A 25,169-nucleotide genomic window follows, 5' to 3' on the forward strand; every position below is an offset into this window, starting at 1 on the left:
AGTGAAGCTTCATCCCTTATTGTAGATAAAGACTAATGGAGCTTCCTCCTCCCGGCTTCACCTTTACATTATACTTGGATATGTAAATGGAAGGTCAAAAAAAATTAATTCATATCAAATTCTATTTGTGACATACAGATTATACATATAATATGTAGTAAAATGCTTATGTACAGAATCTCAAGAAAAAAATTACTGTATATATAATATTTATTTATCAATTGATCAATTGATTGATCGGCTGTATTATTTGTCCTGTGAGTCTGTATCCTTGTTTTATATATTTCTGCTGCTGTGTGCATCTAAATTTCCCCATGGGATTAATAATGTTTATCTAATATCTTATTTCTGGCTATCTTATGTTATATAATATATATACATTGTGGCCTGCAGGGGGTGCTCCAGCTTCCCAAACATGGCACAGCCAGGCACAGGCACAAGTTTAGCACAGCACACAAGTCTTTTATTCTGTAGGAAATGCTTCCCAAATTGTTTCCCATCAGAAACCACAGTACAAAAGCACAAACAAGCACAGCCCTTTGTCTTTTCTTCTCTCTTGCTCCTGTCTCTGTCCACATCCACTCCTCTTCCAGTAAGCTTCGTCACCTTCCTCCTGTCTCTGGCTCCTGGAATGATGTGAGGTGGCTCCTTTTATCTTGCACCCAGGAGTACTTCCAGTGGCCCGATAGAGTGCCTTCCGGGTAAGGTGGCAGTCTGATAAAGTAAAGTTCACCTGCCCCCATAGCAACCCCTAGTGGCACACATGGAATCCTACAGGGCCGTTCTGAACTTCAACTCCCATGAAACCCTGTGGGAGTCTGTGGTGCCGTAGCAATCCAGGGGGCCAGCCATCTAGTGCTCTGGGGGAGGTAATACCCTGTGCATGTTCTTTCTCCTGGTCCTTCCATTACAGGCGTGTGTGTATATAGTGACAGATAGGGGGTGCTGTTGTCCCTTTGAACCCTCAGACCACTCGTCAGACACCAGGTAAAAGTCCAATAATGTTATTTATTATTACAATAATGTGCACAAAGCACCCTCCACTCCACAATACTCCAATAATCAATCACAATACACAATCCTCCACTCCCAGCAGCTCAGTCACCCTTCCTCCCAACTCGGATCAAGTTGCTGGGTTTTCCCAGAGTCCTTTATAGTCCTTGACCTGGAAGTGCTTCTTTCTCTCAGTCCATGTGATTTCATAACACTTCCGGGTCAGGTGAAAACTCCTTCTTTTCTTCATCCCGGAAGTACTTCGTTAATTCCATTCCTGTGACTAGAAAGTACTTCCAGGCTATAATAAAAATCCTCGTGCCTTCCTGCAGCGTCACCTGGAGGTCCCCATGATATCCAGCAGGGCTGTGATGTAAAACTCCACTGTCCATGATGCCCTGCTGGAACTCGGGGCACCTCCATGTTGCAAGAAGGGGCTCCACCTGGCGGCGTGGGGGTGTTGGCTGGGATGAACTGCCGGCTATATACCATAATATATATTGTCGCAGGAGGCTGGGGGTCAGACCTGGCCGGGATGCCTGGAAGGACAGAGAGATGGCGCATTTGTCCTCCAGGCCACAAGGGGGCAACCGCCCTGGAGCAGAAGAGGGCCACGGAAGTGAAACAGGGAGGCTGAAGCCCGTTGGGGCCCGTATCCACCACCAGGGGGTGCCCCGAGCCTCATGGAGCCCGGGACATATTTACTTCCGCCACACTCCCGGAGGATGATCCTTCCAGGGACACCCAGAGTGCTTCCGGGTGCTCGCCTGATGCTTCCGCCACACCAGGAAGTGACGTCAGGTAGAGCACCTGGGGCTCATCCGGGTGAGGATAAAAGGTGCCACCACTCTCCAATAAGGGAACTGGAGTCGGGAGCAGGAGCAGGACGAAGCTCCTGGAGAGAGAGGATAGGTGGCCCACGGACAGAGAGAAAGGCCTGGAGTAACGGTGATTGGTGCAAGGAGCACAGTATGTTGTGCAGGACAGTTGAGTTGTGTGTTGGAGAGAAGAAAAATAAGCGTGCTGTTTATAAAAATGCGGTGTCTGTCTGATGGTGTCCGGACAAGTCTCACAATATATATACGTTTTTTGTGTGCAGGAGGTGTGCTGGGAGCACAAATTCATCTCCGCATGTGTGCTCAGTATGGGGATAAAGTTATCTCTTTTAGATATGATTGGACTGAAATGTTTGAAAATGGCCATACTAATGTGATGGATCCAGAGCCCTCCAGACGTCCAGCTACAGCCACGACCACGAGGAATGAAGAAAGAACCCTGATGTGAACGCTGCAGTGCATCAGTGGCTACGCGCTCAACCAAAAACATTTTTTGCTGATGGCATTAAAAAGATAGTACGACGCTGGGAAAATTGCATCACAAAGGAAGGTGACTATATAGAAAAAATATGTATGTTGTTTTTCAAATTCTTAATAAATAGAGTTAAAAAAAAGTGAGGAAACTTTTTGAATGTCCTTCGTATTTAAATGGCTTGAATGAGAGGGCTTCTGCTATCAATTACAGGCTTATGTAGGTGGGAGTAAGATGTGGTTAAACCTACTGTAGTCCATTTTCTTTTTTTTGGAATTTCAGAGCTGGCTTGGTTACCTGAAATTTCTGGGGACCTTCAGGGAAATATCCTGTTCACTATACACCTCCAGTTCTATTCTGAAAAAGAAATAGAAGTTCTGAGGCATTGAGACAGCCTTTCCAGTGGATTTAGATTTTGCATGTGAAAACAGAAAGAAATGTAAGATCATCTATACTAAGGAAATTCTCAAATAACTAAGGTCAAATAGCCTTTGGTAAGTTTCATATGCAAGTAGAATTCACAAGGGATCAGAGTGTAACTGGAAGTATATGCAGTTTTCAGACTCTAGGTTCAGTCAACACATAGGTAAATAGTCCAGAATTATTCTTCCAGGACATATAATTATAATTTTATGTTCTTCCTGGTTTAATTATGCCGCTACACTATTTTATTGTTTAGGAAGTAGTCATGTATTGTTTGTTAATGCTTTTATTAACACAAAATATGTACAAGAAGGGAGCACATGGAGAACATAAGGTACACATACACACAAAAGCAATAAACCTGCTGACCATCTTCAACACACTAAACAGGTCTTAAACTCTTTCTACTAGGAAGAAGGACTTCCCAATGCCCACCTTAAAGAACCTTCTTGGTCGTCTACACCAGTGATATTTCAGTTCTGATATTAATTGTAGTTTTAGTTTTTATTTTGTTTAATAAAATTAATTTTTATTTTTATTTTTATTTTGTTCTAGCTTCAGTGGAGTCAACAATTTTTATTTTTATTTAGTTCTGTGTTTAAAATTTTTGTTTATATTTTATTTAGTTCTGGCTTTTTTACATAATATTAGTACAATTTTAGTTTTTTTCTGTTGCAAGACCACAAATGCTGGCCTTCACATATTTCAATGTCAGTTATGTTTCAGTCAACAAAATACACTCACAGTTCATAATGCCGTTAAACACAGCTTGACTATCAATGATCAAACAGATTAAGTGGCCTAATGAGTATAGTCAGCAAGATCAAATGTTTCAAATCAAGAAACCAGTCTTTGCAAGCATGTTGCTGTTGAGCTTTAAACAAGCACGCATTTCAAGAGATTTGTTAATGTTGAAACAACGTCTATTGTAAAGATAGCCACACAGTGAAATATTCGCTTGACGAGTACCTGTAATGCAGGTGCACAGACAAGGTCTTCGGTCACTGGCTCCAGCAAACTGTATGGTGATGATTTCTGCTGCCAGTACTGAAGCACTGATGTGCGGTGACGTTCATGGCTAGTAAGGCACTGACTCCTTCAGAATCAGATTTACAAATATATGAACCCAAAAGAGTAGCTTATTTACTATTCAACTGGTAGCATGAACATTGACTACTGGTTATGCTTCATATCTCATCAGCATTCTTTACACACACGTAGGTAAGGTACATATTTGGCTAAGAAACAACGTTACATTTACAGCGGCGAGAGAGAGCAGAGCATTTGCTCTGCACCCTCCATGTGTTCTAAATTTGCCATTGCATTTTTACAATTCAAACTCATTCAATACAAATGAAAGTTTTTCTAGAACCTTTATGTGGATGGGTCTTTTTGGAACCAAATATGGTTCCCCTATGGCATTGCTCTGAAGAACCACTCTGGCACCATTATTTTTAAGAATGTATGCTACAAATGGATGATAGAAGAATTCCTGTATTGGCGTGTTATTCCTACTCCTTCTGAAGCCATTGTTAAAATTGTGTATGGCTAAACTGTGAAACCCAAAAATTCAAAATGGAGTGACTTTGGAAGGGAAATAAAATACAAATCTCTCTATATATAACAGAAAATCCTGGAATGGAAAAGCAAGTCTATGATACGTGATCTTCTTGGAAGACATTTTAAACACCCATGAGACCAAAGACACGCCCTATTTACAATCTATCAAATAGGACATCCATCCATCCATCCATTTACCAACCCGCTGAATCCGAACACAGGGTCACGGGGGTCTGCTGGAGCCAATCCCAGCCAACACAGGGCACAAAGCAGGAACCAATCCCGGGCAGGGTGCCAACCCACCGCAGGATCAAATAGGACAATAGGCAGCAAAACATTCAGTCTTGTGAAGGATTTGAGCATACACAGATCCAGGGCTCTCAGCGCATATAAAGCATATAATGACAGTACGTTATAAATGAAATGTTGACATTTAAGCGAAGAAGAAAGCAGCGCAGAGAAAAGAGACTCAAATGCATTGGAGAGAAAAAAGAGCAAAAAAGAATAATCGAGGTGAAAATTCAGAAAATAAGGAAAGTAATTATCAGCCCGGAACAAGTGGAATTGAAAAAAAAGCACGTCCAATCCAGCTCAGAATTAAAAGACAATGAGTAAAAGACAAAGTATAACTTCATAAAGACGTTTACAAATGTTGGTGCTAAACACATGCAGAGCAGGTTAGAGACTATGAAACCAGTGAAATTAGAAAGGCTCAATAAAAAAAAAATGGCGCTATACACATGTGGAGAAAGTTAAAGGATATGAAAGTAGAAAAATTAGAAAATATAAAAAAAGAAAGTAAAGATCGCATTAGCGCAAACAAACAAACTGCCTCATTTAACTATGCACCAGTCTAACTTTGGTTTTGCACAATAATTACTACAGTAATGCACCTTAACACTTAATTCTACTTTATTCACATAATTTTACTTACAGTATTTATTATGTTCTACTATATTGTTATCTTTCAATCTATGACTTTTTATTAATCTAACTGATATTCTTCTAACTTTGCACAGTTTTGGATAAAAGGATCAGGATGCATTTCACTGCGTGTTGTCCTGTATAACTATGCATGTGACAAATAAAGAATCTTGAGAATCTCAAAAACGGAGTTTACCGCACATGCATTTATTGGTTACTTTGTTAATGTATATGTATTTATCTGTCTGCTCATTTAAAAAGCTAAATTTACCCCAGGAGTCAAAAACGTTCTGTCTAGCCCTTGTACAAAAACCTAGACAAAAGCTGGGGTATCACCTTGGTAACCCCATGTACTTTTGAAAATGTGAGAGGAAAATAGCACGACTTTACAGACAGGAGTCCAATGCAGAACTCTACTTACTTTTTTACTCTGTAAAAAGAAATTATTAACTGCTAATGATGTAGATCATTTTGTCTGTGTTGAAATTCCAAACAGAGAAACTTATCCTGACCTCATTAAAAAGATTCAGCATATTGGACTCACAAGATTACAAATATTGTTTTTACAGAAGTTCTGAAATAAAAGTGAAACTAATGAAATAGCAACAATTCAAAGAAAAAAAAATCTTACAAAGTGTGTATCCAGAAAACCAAACACGGGGGTTGGCAAGTGAAGCGAGCAGGGGGCGAAGCCCCCTAGTCTTTAATAATAATAATCATGCAAGACTAAATGAACCATCATTGATGTATGCTATGTATGACTAAAATATTAATTTTAGTAAATGCTAATGTCTTACTGGCCCAAAACGCGTGTGTTGTGCATTTCACTCTTTTATTGAATGTAGAACTGGATATCTCACAACTGCAAAATACAGTTCTTGAATGTAACAAAATAATAATACAAATATATTGTTTGAAATGAATTACCAATGCCCAGCAAAACTAAAGCTGAAAGGCATCTGCTGTCACTAGTAATGGGACTCAAGTTATCATGTTTACATTGTTATCGGCATTGTTATCACTCTTTAATTTAATATTGTTTTTATCAATATGCTGCTGCTGGAGTATGTGAATTTCCCCTTGGGATTAATAAAGTATCTATCTATCTATCTATCTACAAACACACAGACATAATTCCAAAAATGGCATTTTCGGACTCAAAATCTCGAAATGGAACTTTTGGAGGATTCCAATACTTTCCTTATACTTCATATACGAGAAAGTCAGAGAGGCCTAAAACATCGATATTCATCAAAATCTCGACATTGAATCTTTGGACGATTCCAATACTTTCCCTATACTTTGTATATGAGAAAGTAAAAAAAGAATGAGTCTCTATTGAAAATGCCACAGCACATAACTTGGATTAAATTTAATAGTTTATTATTTTAACTTAGCGCTGCTGCCTCGCAGTTGGGAGACCTGGGGACCTGGGTTCGTTTCCCGGGTCCTCCCTGCGCGGAGTTTGCATGTTCTCCCCGTGTCTGCATGGGTTTCCTCCGGGCGCTCCGGTTTCCTCCCACAGTCCAAAGAAATGCAGGTTAGGTGGATTGGCGATTCTAAATTGGCCCTAGTGTGTGCTTGGTGTGTGGGTGTGTTTGTGTGTGTCCTGCGGTGGGTTGGCACCCTGCCCAGGATTGGTTCCTGCCTTGTGCCCTGTGTTGGCTGGGATTGGCTCCAGCAGACCCCTGTGACCCTGTGTTCGGATTCAGCGGGTTGGAAAATGGATGGATTGTTTTAATTTACAATATAATTTTATTATATTAAGTCAAAATGAAACATAACCTGGTCAGAAGACTATTTGATTACATCGTGATGAAGTATTAAAAGAAACACTGTAATGTAATATTATTCTAAATGAACCAATATTTTTACTGTACAAAAACTTAAATGCAATTAACGGCCAAATTATGCTTTTAAACAGATAAATGCATGTATATTTACATTTAAGCAGTTCTGTAGCTGATAGTATCAATTGTTTCAATGACAAGGGTAATGAATGAAAGCAGTCCAAGTACCATGAGCTGGTGGAGCACTGCCATAGGAGCGACTGGGATACTCGTTGTGAGCCCATTGAGGTGGTGTGTAGAGGCTTTGCTGCCGCTCATTATGCAGGGTCTACACCCTGCTTGACATCATAGGCGCAGCGAAAAGGAGAGCCTTAAAGTCCACCATAGAGGCTACAAAGAGGACCTCCAGGTGGCTTTGGATTAAATCATGGGTTATAGCTGATGGGGCACAAGCCAGGGCCTGATCATCACTGATCACCTGAATGAGGGTGTCTGATGTTGCAAGACCCAAAACTCCAGATGACCTCAGCAGGAATCACTGATGATGCATCACAGCACATCCTAGGATGCATCTTAAACTATGCATAATGATGGTATTGTCTTTAACGCACAAGGATGCTGAATTAAAACACTGAGACTAACATACTAAAAAATGAAACATATTCACCGAAAAATGAACTCACAGAGTTGTTTTAATGTAAGGTAGCTGCATAAAAATGATCATGTATGATGGCTTTTAAGTAGATTTCTCTAATACCTTTTCTACCGAGTAATGTACAGTACATCTAATAAATGTGCATGCTTTGCCATATACAGTATGATGGAGTTTTACTGAAAATTATTGACATTTTCTTGGGTATTTTTCTTATCAGAGAACAAAATATTTGCATAGATTGGATATGGTTCCTGGTAATCCCTATACCTTTATATAGTGGAAAAAATATCTAAACGTATCTTTTCTGTAACTACTGCAGGTTATGTATGGTTGTGAAAAATAATTTATTGTTTTTGTTTTCAATAAACTGACAAAACTATCTGACATACTGCTTTACAAAAACCTTTCCTTCTATTCTAGACATAAGTGCTGTAAGCATTTCAGTCCTTTTACCGAGACCAGTCTAGTGGCTGTAAATTTGTTAGAAAAAAAAGCTAATATTTCAGATCCGATATGCTGCATAATTTAATTAATCATAAGCAAAGTTGACTGAACACGACATATATGAAAAGGTCGTATGCAGTGTTCTACAGCACTTTCTTACCTGAATTTGAAGGGATCAGATACGGTCGTAATCCGGAAATACCCGATATTTTCCGTAAAAGGCCGAGATCTGGCAGCCATATTGGATTTCTGCGCATCAGGCTGGTCGATCTAGCCTCTAATATTGATATTTATGGTCATTTCCTTTCCGGCGAATATAAGCGTGAGTAAAGAAGTACCATGGCTGCTGCTATTTCTTCAGATGTTGATATGGCGAATCGACAAAAAGAAATTAAAGACACTGGACAAGAAAGTGGAACTAAAGTTGAAATTCCTGTTGGGGAATCTGGAGATAAACGCAAGCCAGTATGTTTAATTGTTCTAGGCATGGCAGGATCTGGCAAAACTACGTTCGTACAGGTAAACTTTTTTTTTATGTTGTCATACTGCTATTTCCTTAATTATGCTTTTTTCATTCCTACATACTGCAGGTGGCAATAGCACATTGTATGAAAGCACTGAACTTTGTACGACAAAGTGATGTTATCCGTGTAAGGCGCTATATAAAATTAAGATTTGCTTCATTTCTCAGTAAAGGAATGAAGCAGGTTTACACACAATCGCTGCATAGTTCATAAAATAACCGTTATGAAGTATCTGTGTATACTTTATTTAAAGTGTGTAACATCATACGTATCTGTCGTTCGACGTTATAAAATGTGCATTTGTTAAACCATTTTTAACTGATTAACTTAAAGCAATTTTAAGTCATTTATGTGTAAACCAAGGAAGAGTTGAATTTAACACCTTGCTTAGTTTTGCTAACATCATCAGAAGAGACATTTAAAAGCTAATTGAGAATGACACCTTAAATCCCATGCCCTGTCTAGGGTTTGTTCCTGCCTTGCGCCCTATGTTAGCTGAAATAGGCTCCGGCACATCCCCCGAGACAATGTTGAGGACTGATTGGGTCAGAAAATGAGAGACTGACCTGGAATCTCCATGATTCTATCAATAAAACTCGTATGATAAATGTAAGAGGCGTTGGGATGACTAACACATTTATGATTGTTCTGTATTTTGTTTTATTTTTAATTATCATTAAACGTTTCTTTCCTCACAGAGGCTGACAGCTTACCTACATAGCAGAAAGTCCCCCCCTTACGTTATTAACTTGGATCCAGCTGTACATGAGGTTCCTTTTCCAGCAAATATTGGTAAGTTAACACTTTTGTGCATTTAATAAAGCATACCTATTACTTTATTATTATTTCTTAGTGATTTTTCCTAATGATATTTTAACATGTTTTTCTCCCTGTCACTTTTATTTTTATTTAGCCTAGGTGTATAACTAGTGTCTTGTCTGACAGTTTGTACAGAGGTGTTACAGAAAATTTGTTTTTAATCTTTTAATATCAAATCAAATCAGAACTGTTTTTGTGAACTTAAGTATAAAGAGCTTTACAGGATTAAATAACCTACAATGAACACTGGTGTGTTGGTGAATTTATAAACAAGGTTGTTTACAGGGTGGTAATTTAGTGGGTATGCAAAGAACAGAATAACAAAGTAATGCTGCTATTACTTTTTAGAGCAGTGGGAAGCACTGCTATATTACATTCCAGAGGTCTGATTACATCATGGGACTTATTTAATTTGATTTTTCTCTGGGTATTTTTCCTTTACCTAACATCTGAAAAAGTATCTTAATTTAATTGGTAACTCTGAATTGGCAAGGTTGGTGAGTGCATGAGTGTCCTGCAACAAGCTGTTACTCTAGTTCCTGCCTTGCACACATCACAGTACTGAGAAAATTGAAGGCAACCCATGGTTAATGCAGTAGGGACCACAACTATAAAAACACAAGAGACCTAAGTTTACACAATGTTCTTATATTGCTAGGTTAGGTAGACTTGATTAACCCAGAGAAAAATATGTTTGCAGCAGGAAAGTAGAAAACTTCGGACATTTTTACACAGATACAAGAAAATAAGCAATCACACTACAACTAGTAACATGTGTTATTACAAGTACATATGCTCAAGGTTAGTACAAAGAAGAATTATTACCTTTGACAGTGCACAAAATAATAATTCAGATTATTGTGTTAGTTTATTTGATGTGTATGCATTGATATATCAACCAAGAGCAAAATTGAAAACTGATGATTTGATTTGATTCATGTATTTTACATAATTTGACTTGTGTGTCATAGATAGATTGCACTTTGTCTCCATGGAGAATTTTGGTATTTTATAAAAGTTTAATAAATAAATATTATTAAATTATGACTAACAAGAAATCTTCTCTAAAATATACACCAGAATGACTAAAAAGAAAGAAAACTTATTACTTCCTAAAAATGAAAAGAGCAGTCACAGTCATAGTGAGGTATTATAAAATTTCCTTAGGTATGAAGGAGCCCAAGTAGAGTTTTTGATACACTTATGCTGAATAATTTGTTGACTGAAAGTACTCCGTGTTAGTGTGTCAGAGAGAGGATGTGCAGCATTGTTCGTCATGGAACTCGGTCTTATGTTCATTCTGTCCATCACTATGACCTTCAGGACATAAAAGAATGTCCAATAATCGAGCCTGCATTTTTTTACTTGGTTTGTTGATTCTGTGGGCCTCTCTTTAAGTAATGTTAACAGTCCAGCAAACCACAATTTAGAAAACTGCACTGGCCATCAGAGTTTTAGAACATGTAAAGGATGCCAGTACCCACATCTAAGAAAAAGGAAGTCTGTTCGTCATTTCTTATATAGTTCCTCTGAGGCACGAGACCATTCCAGTCTGTGAATGATGTGGACCACCATGGACTTGTAGCAGGGCACCATACCACTTTTTGAATAGTGACCAAAATAGACACTCTTTGATGCAGTGAAAGTTAATAACACAAACTCCTTGGTTTTGCTGATGATCTGTTGCTGACAGTTCTTTCTGTACCAAGAAACAGAAGTTCTCCACCTGACTCCTGTACTGTTGCACATCCCCCTTGTCAACACACACCATATTAGTGCAGAATCAACAGAGAATGTCTGCAAATAACATGATCTTCTATTATACTTTTAGCCTGAGGTGTACAGAGTGAACAGAAAAGGAGACAGGACTGTTTCTTATTGTGCCCCAGGCAGAGCGACGGGCACTCAGCAGGCTCCTGTCAATTATGGAAAATCCACTGCATCCACTAAACGGTGTCATCTCTAGACAGAGGAGCAGCTTCAGCAACAGACTGCTGTCACTGTCCTGCTCCACTGACAGACTGAGAAAATCGTTACTCCCCCAAACTATGCGATTCTTCAATTCCGCCTGGGGGGGTAAACGTTAACATTATATAAAGTTATCGTCTGTTTTTTTTTTTTACCTGCATTATTATCAATCTTTAATATTGTTTTTTTGTATCAGTAAGGTGCTGCTGGAGTATGTGAATTTCCCCTTGGGATTAATAAAGTATCTATCTATCTATCCATCCATCCACACACTTATATCAGACACAGTCCTTGAGTCTCACAAACTGCAGTTTGACAAGTAGATCGTCCTTTATCCAGGACATCATAGGCTTGTCCACCTGCATAACACTGCACCTACCCCTTAACAGAGATGGCTGAATTGTATTGAAGGCACTAGAGAAATCAAAGTACATAATCCTTGCAGTGCTGCCAGCTTTGTTGTGGTGAGAGTAAGCCTTGTGGAGCAGATACTGTAAATAATTCATCTTCTACCCCAGTCTTTGTCGGATAGGCAAACTGCTATGAATCTAGGACATCTTTAACTATCCATCCATCCATTTTCCAACCCGCTGAATCCGAACACAGGGTCACGGGGGTCTACTGGAGCCAATCCCAGCCAACACAGGGCACAAGGCAGGAACCAATCATGGGCAGGGTGCCAACCCACCGCAGACATCTTTAACTAGAGGTCTAAAATAGTTAAGGATCAGCCTCTCAGATGTCTTCATAATGTTGAACTTTATTGCCACTGGTCTGTAGTCATTACAGGGGTATCCGCCTTCTTAGGAGCTGGAACAATGTAGGATTTTTCCACAGCAGCAACCCTTTTTGCAGCCTCAATGACAGACTGAACAGGTAACAGAGGTCTTAAGACCTTGGGCACTGACTTCATGTGGTCCCATGGGTGTTCTTGTGTGTAGGCTCATCAGCTGTCTCCATACTTAGTCATCAGTTATGGACAGCCCATCTTCTTATTCTTCTTATTTCGGCTGCACCCATTAGGGGTTGCCACAGCGGTTCATCTTTTTCCATCTGTTCCTGTCCTCTGCATCTTGCTCTGTTACACCGATCACCTGCATGTCCTCTCTCACCACATCTATAAACCATCCATAAACTGATGATTGAAGGTGGAGTTCTCACTGGCCATACCAGTTGAAATGGTAGTAGTTGTTGATGCAGTCCGGGGATGGTGATGTTGGAAAGAGGGAAAATAACAAAAAAAAAAAATTGGTTCAGGGCTATTAGCCTTCTCCACATTCCCTTCTAGCACCTGAGTCTTGTATTGCTTAAATTAAGTAATTAGATCCAGTCCATTTCAAACACTCTTTGTTATTTTGAGTGAGTTTATTTTCTATTTTAGCTTTGTAAGCTTCCTTTCCTTCACTAAACTTTTTCTTCAGCACTTGCTATACAGGCATTCCAACAAATTGGAATACTCTACTCATTCTGGAGACGTTAAAGTTCCTTAGTAATCCAGGTCTTGGTGTTTAGAAAGCTGTGATGCAGTGGTTGAGTCCCTCAATTTAATCCCAATATGACTTGCACATCATTTCCCAGTTTGTCTTTTGGAAGCAGTCATTCAGACCCATTTCAGCTTCCAAGCTTCATTTCCTCACAATCCTGGTGGTAACAGGTTGCCATCTAATAACAAGCTTGTAGTTTGGAGTATGATGGATCGGATTGCGGTCAAATATGCCAAGAGGTGCCTCAAGTTTACACTTAAAGGCATCTTTCACATCTGAATACAGAAGGCCCAGCTTGTTTCCTTAAGGCAACTTGACATAAACACTTGTAAGTTTAACTTTCTTCCAAAGTCACATGATTGAAGTCCCTACATATTATAACTGCAGGGATTTTTCATTATAGTGTTAATAAGAGAATGAATAATTTCTGTTACTATGTTTCATTCTAAGTCTGGAAAAGTGACCGCTATATCCAACCTCGAGTTAATCAGTGGTGTTCTATAAAAATGAGGACAGAGATCTGGTAGGGAAGGTAGATAAATCAGGGTATTTACAAAATTAAGTCGGATAAGGACATGCATCTTTATAATTAAAAGCCTGGCTTGTAAACCTTTAATGAAAGAAAGATGTGACCAGGAGGAAGTTGAATTTTTAGTATCCATAAAGACGTGGTGGTAAGTTTGAGCTGTTAGGTCCTGGACTGTGGTCGAGACATCCAAACCCTGATATCTAAACAAATCTGTCACCCAGTCATTTTCTAACATGTTAATGGTCACGTGGACTTGAGCCATTAGCACTGTGCAACACTTGCATATGGTGGAAACTAACTCTGCCAAGGGTGCGTCCATTATAGTGTGCAGTCCCATACTCACTAATACTGGGTTATTTTTGTAGTATTGCCTTTTAACACAACATGTATGCCTTTAGAATGTGAGAGAAAAAACAGAATACTAATAAAAAACCCATACCAACCCTGGAAGAAGTCATTATTAAAACATTAAAAGAATTATGTGTTTAAATTTAAAAATATTCAAGAAAAGAAACACCACTGCAATATTATCAGCATATAGTAGTTGTAAAAATTGATTCAGAAATTAAACTTATTCTCAAAATGTATAATACTGAGGTTAGAGAGAGAAAACATGTTTTTATTCCAATAATCTTAAATTAGAATGTGAGTGATCACTTTAGGATTTTTTTTTTCCAGATATACGAGACACAGTGAATTATAAAGAAGTAATGAAGCAGTATCCTTTTATTAGTAATTTTGATTTTTGTATTAATTATATTGTTGTTATGTGTTCTGCTGAAAGATTCTTATCTACAATGACTGCTTTACTGATCTAAGTAACACTACTATAGTTCATATATTAGTTATCTTTAGTTGTTTTAAGAGTTGTTGCCCCCTCAGATACATACCAGATACTCTGTCTCATTCATTTATTATGTTGCTATGTAATTTCTAGTAAGGAATTAATACGTTCATGTGTTTTCTTTTTCCTGCAGTGCCATATTGAATTAGAAATTTGTTGATAGATATGAAGCTTGAAGTCTAGCTTTGGAGGTCCCTAAAGTCTTCTCACTACTGTTTTTGCAAAAAACTATTTTAACAAGGAGAGGACAAGGTCCCTACAGTTTAGTGACAATTTTTGTTAGATGTGTGATCAGAAGATCCTAGTTTGAACATTGTGCATTCTCTTGAGCAGTCATTTTAAAGATGTATTTTGTTCTATTTAGCAACTTGACTCTTTAATATAGATATGGTCTTGGACCCAACGGGGGAATTGTGACATCACTAAATCTTTTTGCAACTAGATTTGACCAGGTAGTTCTTGCTTAATGTTTACATTTTTTTTAAAGCTATTTGGGTTGGGGGGGGTGGGGATGCATTTTTAGGAGTTGGGTACTCTTTATTTAAGTGTTAATTGTTTCTCACTAGATATGTTTATTATGCCATTGTATTTTCCTTCAAATAAAATTTTGATCACAAAAATGTTTTTTATGAATGTAACATTTTTTTATTGTCTTAACTTTTTATTTTGTTATGCAGGTGATTAAGTTTGTTGAAAAAAAACAGAGTGATTGCAAGTAGGTAACTTTTTCCCCTGTCCTGTTTTTCTGCAGTGTTATTTTGTTTTTTTCTGTGTTGTCCGTATCAGCTTTATTTCCATCGACATAACATTGGATGAAGGAGTTTTTTCTGGCTGGAATATTGCACATATGTTAAATGTGTTCTATATGTTGACAACATAGCGAAGGAAAGTTTAGATATTATGCAAACTGGGACAATTAACAGATGCCCTTGAGCTGTCTGATACCCTATAGAAGGATTTATTTTTCTTTATTATTAATGCCCTTACACATATGGTCATGAGGTGGCTGAAGTAGTGTTGGATACCAGTATTTTTACTTCTGTATCAATACCAGCTTTCAGACCTCCATACTGGTACCAAAACGGTTCACTAGAGCACTACACAATTGCTCACTTGTCTAATACACCAAAACTACGCACCACTTCGCTCTTGATGGCTGTAATATCTCAATCTCATAGAAGCAGTTATTCCTGTGAAGTCAAAGTAAAGGGGGGGGGGGGGTCATCTTTGAAGTCCACATTGCATCAAAGCAAGGGGGAGGAGTCCCCGCCAACTTTTGTTTAGTGAACTCTTAAGAAATTAACGTTTTTCCACAACAGTGATTGTGAATGTTGTTGGTTGGGATTGAGAGGAAAGCTGATGTTTACTACTATTACTGAAAAACCCAAAAAACTGATACTGTACCCTTTTAATATTTGGGTTTTTGGTACTTTTCCAGTACCAGTATACCATGCAGTCATTGTCTGGAGTCTGTCTTGGCAGCATTGGATGAAAGGCAGAGAAATGCTCTGGAAAGTGTGCCAGCCCATCACAAGGAAGTAAACATTGAGTATTGTTTTGCAGCATGGAAGCTTAACCTAGAAAGTACACCCTACAATATTAAAAACAAAAAACAGCTTGTCCAGGTTAGTTCTAGTTCTTGCTGTCTTCGTTCGGATAGTGTGAAAAATGACTAGAAAGACAAATAATAGGTAGTTGGTCTGTAAAGCATGCTGTCTGGAATACAAGTCATTAGTGTGTGGATTCAACCTGTATATGTACTCATTTAGCCAGATCTAATAACCCCTTTGGCTCTGTATATTGTGAGAAGGGCAAAACAGAGCTAATAAACAGATGCTACTAATCTACTTGACAAGCTGTAGGTAATGAGATGAATTAAAGACTAACAGCAGAACTGAATAATTTCAGCTTATCCAAGCACAGTAATGTGGTACAAAATGTAAATTTGTGGAAAAATCAAGTAAAGCAAATAAAGTTACTTTAGACATCGATATTTATAAAGAGATGATTTTAAAGTACATTAAAAAACTGTTTCAGTCAAAAGTTTTCTCACATTCTTGCAAATCCTGTTTTGCTCTAAATATTTTATTTTTACTCTGTTGCCAGATTGCACACACTGTTGTTTAGGTTTATTTTATGTATGGCTTGTTTTGTTTTCTTTTATTTTATCTTTCTTTTCACAGATATGTGCTAATAGACACTCCAGGACAAATTGAAGTGTTCACGTGGTCTGCATCTGGAACAATAATTACAGATGCGCTTGTAAGTTTGCCCTTCCATTCCTCCCAGTACTTTAATGTTTTTCTTTTCTTTTACAAACATTTTACATTGTAATAAACTGAGCCAGGCAATGAAATTAGGTCAATTTGTACTTCTCCGCCTCCTCATAATTGAGGCAATGAAGTTCTGGAAAGTCCAATATTACCCTTCCAAGCACCCCCACCCCCCCCATAAGACCCCTGTTTAAACAGTCCAATCCTTGAATATAAAAATCAAATGATTTGACAAATTTGGGAGAGACAGGTGAATGTTGTAGAAGCTCAAACAAAATGTGAACATTCTTTAAAAAAAAAAAAAAAAAAAATATCTCTCCAAATATATAAGAACTTCTGGCTTCGCTAATAAGACAGTTGCTGCTGTCAGTAACAGGCTTGTAGGTGGCGGTAACATTGTCCCACATGCCCAGTTGTGCCATAGGTTTACTTGTACATTTTAAAGGCAGTAACGTTTGAATATAGCAGGTTCAGTGTGTTTTCTCCACAAATGGAATATGCTAATAGACATTTGTTCATTCAGACGTTCCCCTGGTTGAGTCACCAGCATTCTAGGGTCAGAATGATTCATTAATTAGAGTGTTGGCAGCAGAATGAATTGTTTCTGTTGCCGAGATTTAGATAGATAGATAGATAGATACTTTATTAATCCCAAGGGGAAATTCACATACTCCAGCTGCAGCATATTGATAAAAAAAACAATATTAAATTAAAGAGTGATAAAAATGCAAGTATAACAGACAGTAACTTTGTATAATGTTAACGTTTACCCCCCCGGGTGGAATTGAAGAGTTGCATAGTGTGGGGGAGGAACAATCTCCTCAGTCTGTCAGTGGAGCAGGGCAGTGACAGCAGTCTGTCGCTCTAGCTGCTCCTCTGTCTGGAGAGGATATTGTTTAGTGGATGCAGTGGATTCTCCATGATTGACAGGAGCCTGCTCAGCGCCTGTCGCTCTGCCACTGATGTCAAACTGTCCAGCTCTGTGCCTACAATAGAGCCTGCCTTCCTCACCAATTTGTCCAGGCGTGACGCGTCCCTCTTCTTTATGCTGCCTCCGCAGCACACCACCGTGTAGAAGAGGGCGCTTGCCACAATCATCTGATAGAACATCTGCAGCATCTTATTGCAGATATTGAAGGACGCCAGCCTTCTAAGGAAGTATAGTTGGCTCTGTCCTCTCTTGCACAGAGCATCAGTATTGGCAGTCCAGTTTAATTTATCATCCAGCTGCACTCCCAGGTATTTATAGGTCTGCACACAGTCACCTTTGATGATCACGGGGTCCATGAGGGGCCTGGTCCTTCTAAAATCCACCACCCGCTCCTTGGTTTTGCTGGTGTTCAGTTGTAGGTAGTTTGAGTTTTGTAAATATTAATCAGGATGATGCAACTTCATTTGTGTCAGTATTTCAATGTCTGGATAACACATTTTACTTATGTGTTCACTTTTTACTGTTACTCATTTGCATAAATCTTCAGTCCCCTCACCTTTTCAACTCCCTCTGTTTGTTTTTTTTTTCTTTCAAATGAAACCTATCCAACATTAGAAATAAAACGTTTAAGCTATTTCACTGATGTACAGAAAATGCCACAGCACCTGAGCTTACTGTGACTTGCTATGAAATATAAAAGTTCATTCAGTTTATTTTAAAGAAATCAAACAGTCCACAGTTATGAGGGCCGGCCAGTTTTGAATCCTTTCCACCTTATTTTACTTTTGCTCTGGATCTTGCCCTGTCCATCCTCACAGTTTTTGTACTCATATGGATGACTAAGTATGTGTAGATTTATAAATGTATGTGTGTGTATAATATATATACACACGCACAGTACTGTGCAAAAGTTTTAGGCAGGTGTGAAAAATTGCTGTAAACAGAACGCTTTCAGAAATATAAATAATGATTGCATTTTGTAAATTGATAACAATAAACAAAGTGAGCAAACAAAAGAAAAATCTAAATCAAATCAATATTTGGTGTTACTACATTTTGCCTTCAAACCAGCATCAATTCTTATAGGTACACTTGCACAAAGTCAGGGATTTTGTAGGATTATAGTCAGGTATTTGATTAACCAATTATACCAAACAGGTGCTAATGATCATCAATGTCACACGTAGGTTGAAACACAGTCATTAACTGAAACAGAAACAGCTGTGTAGGAGGCTTAAAACTGGGTGAGGAACAGCCAAACTCTGCCACCAAGGTGAGGTTGTGGAAGACAGTTTCATGTCATGGCAGGATTGAGCACAGCAACAAGACACAATGTAGATATACTGCATCAGCAAGGTCTCTCCCAGACAAAGATTTCAAAGCAGACTGGGGTTTCAAGATGTGCTGTTCAAGCTCTTTTGAAGAAGCACAAAGAAACGGGCAACGTTGAGGATTGTAGACGCAGTGGTCAGCCAAGGAAACTTAGTGCAGCAGATGAAAGACACATCAAGCTTATTACCCTTCAGAATTGGAAGATGTCCAGCAGTGCCATCAGCTCAGAACTGGCAGAAACCAGTGGGACCCAGGTACCCCCATCTACTGTCCGGAGAAGTCTGGCCAGAAGTGGTCTTCATGGAAGAGTTGCAGCCAAAAAACCATACTCAAGTATGCACGAAAACATAGGAACTGAGGTGCAGAAAAATGGCAGCAGGTGCTCTGGACTGATGAGTCAAAATTTGAAATATTTGGCTGTAGCAGAAGGCAGTTTGTTTGTCGAAGGGCTGAAGAGCAGTATAATAATGAGTGTCTGCAGGCAACAGTGAAGCATGGTGGAGGTTCCTTGAACGTTTGGGGCTGCATTTGTGCAAATGGATTTGGAGATTTGATCAGGATTAATGGTGTTCTCAATGCTGAGAAATACAGGCAGATACTTATCCATCATGCAATACCATCAGGGAGGTGTATGATTGGCCCCAAATTTATTCTGCAGCAGGACAACGACCCCAAACATACAGCCAAAGTCATTAAGAACTATCTTCAGTGTAAAGAAGAACAAGAAGTCCTGGAAGTGATGGTATGGCCCCCACAGAGCCCTGATCTCAACATCATCGAGTGTGTCTGGGATTACATGAAGAGACAGAAGGATGTGAGGAAGCCTACATCCACAGAAGATCTGTGGTTAGTTCTCCAAGATGTTTGGAACAACCTACCAGCCGAGTTCCTTCAAAAACTGTGTGCAAGTGTACCTAGAAGAATTGATGCTGTTTTGAGGGCAAAGGGTGGTCACACCAAATATTGGTTTGATTTAGATTTCTCTTTTGTTCATTCACTGCATTTTGTTGATTGATGAAAATAAATGATTAACACTTCCATTTTTGAAAGCATTCTTTGTTTACAGCATTTTTTTCACACCTGCCTAAAACTTTTGCACAGTACTGTGTATGTATGTGTGTGTATATATATATATATATATATATATATATATATATATATATATATATATATATATATATATATATAATAAATATTTTTAATGAAAGTACATCTCGTCACTTTCCTTAGCCTTTTTCTTACTGGTTCGCTGAGTGTTTGGTTTTTAATATACAAATCTAAATATGGCGAAACAATTTTGATTTTTTTTCCCCCACTACTATAGGCATCCACATTTCCTTGTGTAGTAATCTATGTAATGGATACCTCTCGTAGCACCAGTCCTGTCACCTTTATGTCAAACATGCTGTATGCCTGCAGGTGAGTACTAAAAATTACTGCATAACTACATTAAATGTTGTCATGTTATAGATTTTTTGTTTTATTATTATGATTCTGAAGAAACAGTCATAATCACTATTTCTCTACTTATATTTTTCATGATACCTAAAGGCATGCCCATTTTCAAGGACAATGCAGAGCGACTTAACAAATCAAGAATACCACAGGTGTTAACTGATCAAACTGAAATTCTGTAGGCTTATTGCTTAGTGAGTATAAAATACTAAGATAAATAAAATTTCCTTAAAATGCATACTATTAAAATATCCATCCATCCATGTACAAAAATATTTATCTGCAATGCATATGGCACAAAATAAAATAAATTGCTTCTCATAATTACAAGCTGTCATATTAAACAAGGATTATTTAAAAAAAAAAAAAAAAAAAAAAGTAATTTTTCACCATTTCTCTAAAAACAAAATATAAGCCAAAGTTATTGTAATACGTTGTGTAAAGGAGCACTGCAAATAAATTACTTGAAAACCTAGAAAAGCAGGGGCTGAAAAGATCGGTTTTTGTGATCAGCCAATTTACAAACTGCCTATTGTACTAAAAAAAGACTCAAATCATCCAGTTTACATTGGTGGCCTTTCAATTGGAGCATCTCTAATTGCAATGTCATTGATCACGTTTCAAATTAAAGCTTCCAAATTATGCCTTGATATGTATGTGCCAGAAAAAAGCAGCTCATTATTACTGCTACCACTGTATTCAGCTAGCATTTGGTTTTCAGTGTGCATTGCTGCATAAGTCTCAGCATACCTGTTGGTCTCAATCACAACAATTATATTGTCAGTTATGAACAGATTTAAATACTGTAAGGAATCGTCTAAAACCAATGCAGCTACTTTGCTCCCTGGAGATTCAAAAACCATTAGCAGCATTTCTCACGACGCAAATTGAGAAGTACGTCATTGACTACTGTTTCATAACTGTTGGACTGTCACTATCTGAGGAACTGTTCTTTCAGTCACACTATATATCACTTTGTAATCAGCTGATAACACCCACCCCGCTCCCCTTTGGCTGTAAATGCTGTTCAAATAGCAACCTACCAACCAATAAACTGAGAAGGCATCTGCTATTTATCCCCTGATGAGTAAGATTGTGTTTTTGGTGCCTATGTTTAACCGATGTTACTTCTGTGCGTGAGACCAGTACTGCATGGAGATGGTGGTAATGATGTTAAAGCTATAATTAAATAACTGCAATTTAAAATAAAAAAAAAGCCATGGTGTCAGTTGATAGTGGCAACTAAACTTTAAAATATTATTGCAAATTCTAAATATTTGTTGTATTTGCAGCCATTTTAGCTGTAGTCTTGGAGCCCTGCATTACTGCATATTTTAACAGCAGTTAAGAGATCTTCAACCTAATCCAATATTGTATTTTCTTTAAGTGATCCTGAGCAAACAAATAATAAAATACATTGTTTATTAAAGCAATATTGTGGCCAATGTTCCATGTGAAAAAGTAATTGTAGTCATTCTCCTGTAGCACTGTACTGAACATTCTGGCACATCTTCCCCATAGACCTTCTTTAGTTCAGTGATATTTATGGGGTCTCAATCTGGAGTGGTTTATATTATGTCATACTATGCTATCTTAGCCTGGTTGTAGATCTGGTCTTTGAGTAAATGGATAGAAAGATAGAACTTTATTTATCCCCGAGGGTGCAAATCATTCAAACAAAGTTACTTAAATTTAACTAGGAATATAATTATTATTATTTTAGACAAAGAGTAGTAGTAGTATTGTTAATAATGGTCTCCTTGCAAATTCTGATAAAGAGAAGAATGCATAATTTCTTAACTAATGACATGTCATCCAGCTCATAATGAAGTATAGCATCTCCAAACCATGACATGATCATCATCATCATTATTGATTGTTGAATAGCTCAAACATTTGCATTTCACACTATTCAGTGTATAAAACGTTATTTGTAACTTGTGAATATCATTGAGGTGCATTTTGTCAAATCTGAAATGAGTACTCATATTATCAATGAGGAGTAGTTTCCTCCTTGCTGCTGTGCCATAGATTAAAATTTTTCCTAATGTCTTTCTGATAGTACTTAATTAAGCCAAAGCTCATAAATTTGCAGATCTTAGAATTATAGAAATTCTTTGGCAGTAATCCTGGTAAGAATAACTGCTGTCTATACATTTCAGCATTTGATCAGAATAACATTAGTTATTTGTACTAATGCTGTAACTATGATGAATCTTAATATTAAATTGTGAACATCAACTTCAGAAGAATAGAGCAGTGTTGTGTGATTTTTTTTTTTTTTGGGGGGGCAGAAGAGAAATTGTATAAAAGTGGTAGAGGTACTGGAAAATAAACACGCAAGTACAGCAAATGCAGAGCACTCAGGATGATCACTGATGAGGAGCAGGGGAAAACTAGGGCCATCATTTTCACTGACAGAACAGTAGTGACAGGAATTCTCATTACCACTAAGAGAGGTTGTTGATTTACTGGTAATAATGAGTTGAAGAAGAAGTGCATAACTGGCCTTATGCTCGGCCAAAACACTTTTTTATAAAGGTTATCAGGGGCATGCAAAATGCTTATGTAAGTGTATTGAGAACCAGCTTGTCTGTATTAAACTGTATTAAGTTCATTCACCATAAATAAACATTTTGACACATGCATTGCATACATTTTTGTAAGAACTTGCAAATTATCTTAAAGAGGTATATTTTATGTTAAATTCCGCAGATTTTTAGTACAATTGTCAAAAATGCACCTTATTGTCAGAAGAAGAGTTTCAGTTTCCCTATGATCAATACAAAAAGGTAGTTTCACAAAGAAACATGCATCAGGATACAAAAATGTAAATTTGAAATATTCTTTTTTTTTTTTTTCTAGCATCCTGTATAAGACAAAGCTTCCCTTTATTGTGGCAATGAATAAGGTAGGTATTTCATTTAATTAAAATATGTAACATTGGAAAACGGTTTTGCTTCTTTTAAAAGAAATACTCCAACTAAAAAAATATTTTTTTAATATGTTACCTACCCATTGTACTGTGTAATGATAGCTGAGAAAAAAATAATTGCATGTTTTCAAGCAGAGTAGGTAAAGAAAAAAATCTGACATAATAGAATCGATCAGTGACCAATGCTGAAGACCGGACTCTTAACTGGCAAATGATGGGGCGAGGTGGGTGTTCAATTCAAAACATCATTTCCAAGAGGCTTTGGTTTCCTGTTTATGATGTGCACTGGTTTATGTGATTGCACAGGTACTGAACCAGCTGAGGGTAAGGAAGTCAGCAGGGATCTGTGGTATCAGGGGTTAACTTTTCCAGGCTGGTGGTAACGCTGTTCTCCTGGCATTGCAAGCAATCTGCTTCCATATGGGAGACTGGCGTCACCTCAACTGACTGGAAAACGGGACATGTCAATCCCTTCTGGAAAAGGAAAGGTGATTGCCTGGATTGCGGCATCTTCTGGGGATAACACTGCTCTCGGTGCTGTGTAAGGTCCTTGCTAGGGTCATCCTCGGTAGGATCCGTGATCATGTGCTCACCTATCAGCAACCAGAGCAGTCTGGTTTTATGCCTAAAAAGTCTACCATCGACTGCATCCTGGCACTGAGGGTTCTTACGAAGTACAAATGCAATATCAACTGAGTTTTTTCTGCAGCCTTTGTCGATTTTCACACAAGTGTTCAACTCAGTTGAATGAGCTGCCCTGTGGGACATCCTGAGACTTCGTGGGATCCCCTCAAAGTTGCTGGATATCATGGTCGGCCTGTACACTGGTACTGTGAGTGCTGTGCAGAGTGGAGGCAGAACCTCTGCGTTTTTCCTAGTTGATTCTGGAATGTGTCAGGAGTGTGTTTTTGCACCTATTCTGTTCAGTGCTTGAATGGACTGGGTGTTGGGCAAGGTCGTTGGGGTCCAGTGGCTGTTGGGCATCTGTTGGCGAAGAAAAATTCACTGATCTTGACATTGCCAATGATGTTGTGACCTTCGCGGAGTCAATGGAGGCTCTGATCGGGGCTCAAGATCCAGGCTTTTAATGTCCTCTTAGGCACAGCCATCAGCATTGTGTGTGTCTGTGGAGAAAGTGTCTCTGGTGAATCTTACTATGAAGTCAGTAGACGGATTGGGAGAGCATGGATGGTCATGACGTTGCTGGAAAAGGGTGTGTGGCACTCCTGATACCTATGCAAATGGATGAAGGTCCAAGTCATAGAGACCTGGTGCTTTCTGTCCTGCTACATGGTTGTGAGATATGGACGCTATCCAGTGACCTGAGACAAAGACTGGACTCCTTTGGTATTGTGTCTCTTTGGAGAATCCTTGGGTACCACTGGTTTGACTTTGTGTCGAATGAGTTGTTGCTCATGGACTCCTGAATGAGGCACATTAGCGGCATTGTGAGAGAGCATCGGTTATAGCACTACGGCCATGTGACGTGATTCCTCGAGTGTGTTTCAGCTCGCAGGATCCTCATTTTTGAGGATCCGAGTGGTGGACCAGGCCAAGGGGACACCCATGTAACACTTGGCTGTGGCAGATAGGGTCAATTCCGGAGGATGGGAGTGGACCACATGTCTTCCTGGGGGGTTGCCAACCAGGATCCCAAGCTGTTTTGTCTTGTGGTAGGTGCGGCAACATGAGTAATGTGAGATTTTGTTTTGTTTTTTTTCCATGAATGTTTTTGTCATTGTTTACTGCTGTACAGCATTGGCGACTATTGCCCATTCTGCATGAGAATATGAAATTAATTAATTTCTCTCAGCCATTACTAGAAAGTTCTTGGAGTGAGTAACATATAAAAAAAATAAAATTTTTAGGAGGACTATTTCTTTAACCAAATACATAGCTTACAAAATATTACCAACGATTATTCTTCTTGATGCACCATATAATATTTTATTCTAGTTGCCTTCTTGATTACAAGGCC

General features: G+C 38.3%; 1 protein-coding gene across 1 annotated transcript in view; it reads left to right on the forward strand.

Annotated features, from left to right (window-relative positions):
- Positions 1–8,332: 8,332 nt before the first annotated feature.
- The window catches only part of gpn1 (GPN-loop GTPase 1), a 42,992-nt gene continuing 26,155 nt past the window's right edge, over positions 8,333–25,169 (forward strand). Inside the window, exons 1-8 of the mRNA XM_028797221.2 lie at positions 8,333–8,616; positions 9,320–9,413; positions 14,100–14,139; positions 14,651–14,717; positions 14,943–14,980; positions 16,449–16,527; positions 20,126–20,220; positions 23,122–23,167. Of these exons, the coding sequence (XP_028653054.1) occupies positions 8,437–8,616; positions 9,320–9,413; positions 14,100–14,139; positions 14,651–14,717; positions 14,943–14,980; positions 16,449–16,527; positions 20,126–20,220; positions 23,122–23,167 (639 nt within the window). The 5' untranslated portion in view covers positions 8,333–8,436. The remainder of the gene's footprint in view (positions 8,617–9,319; positions 9,414–14,099; positions 14,140–14,650; positions 14,718–14,942; positions 14,981–16,448; positions 16,528–20,125; positions 20,221–23,121; positions 23,168–25,169) is intronic.

This window comes from Erpetoichthys calabaricus, chromosome 3, assembly GCF_900747795.2.
Source record: "Erpetoichthys calabaricus chromosome 3, fErpCal1.3, whole genome shotgun sequence".
Classification (NCBI taxonomy): Eukaryota; Metazoa; Chordata; class Cladistia; order Polypteriformes; family Polypteridae; genus Erpetoichthys; species Erpetoichthys calabaricus.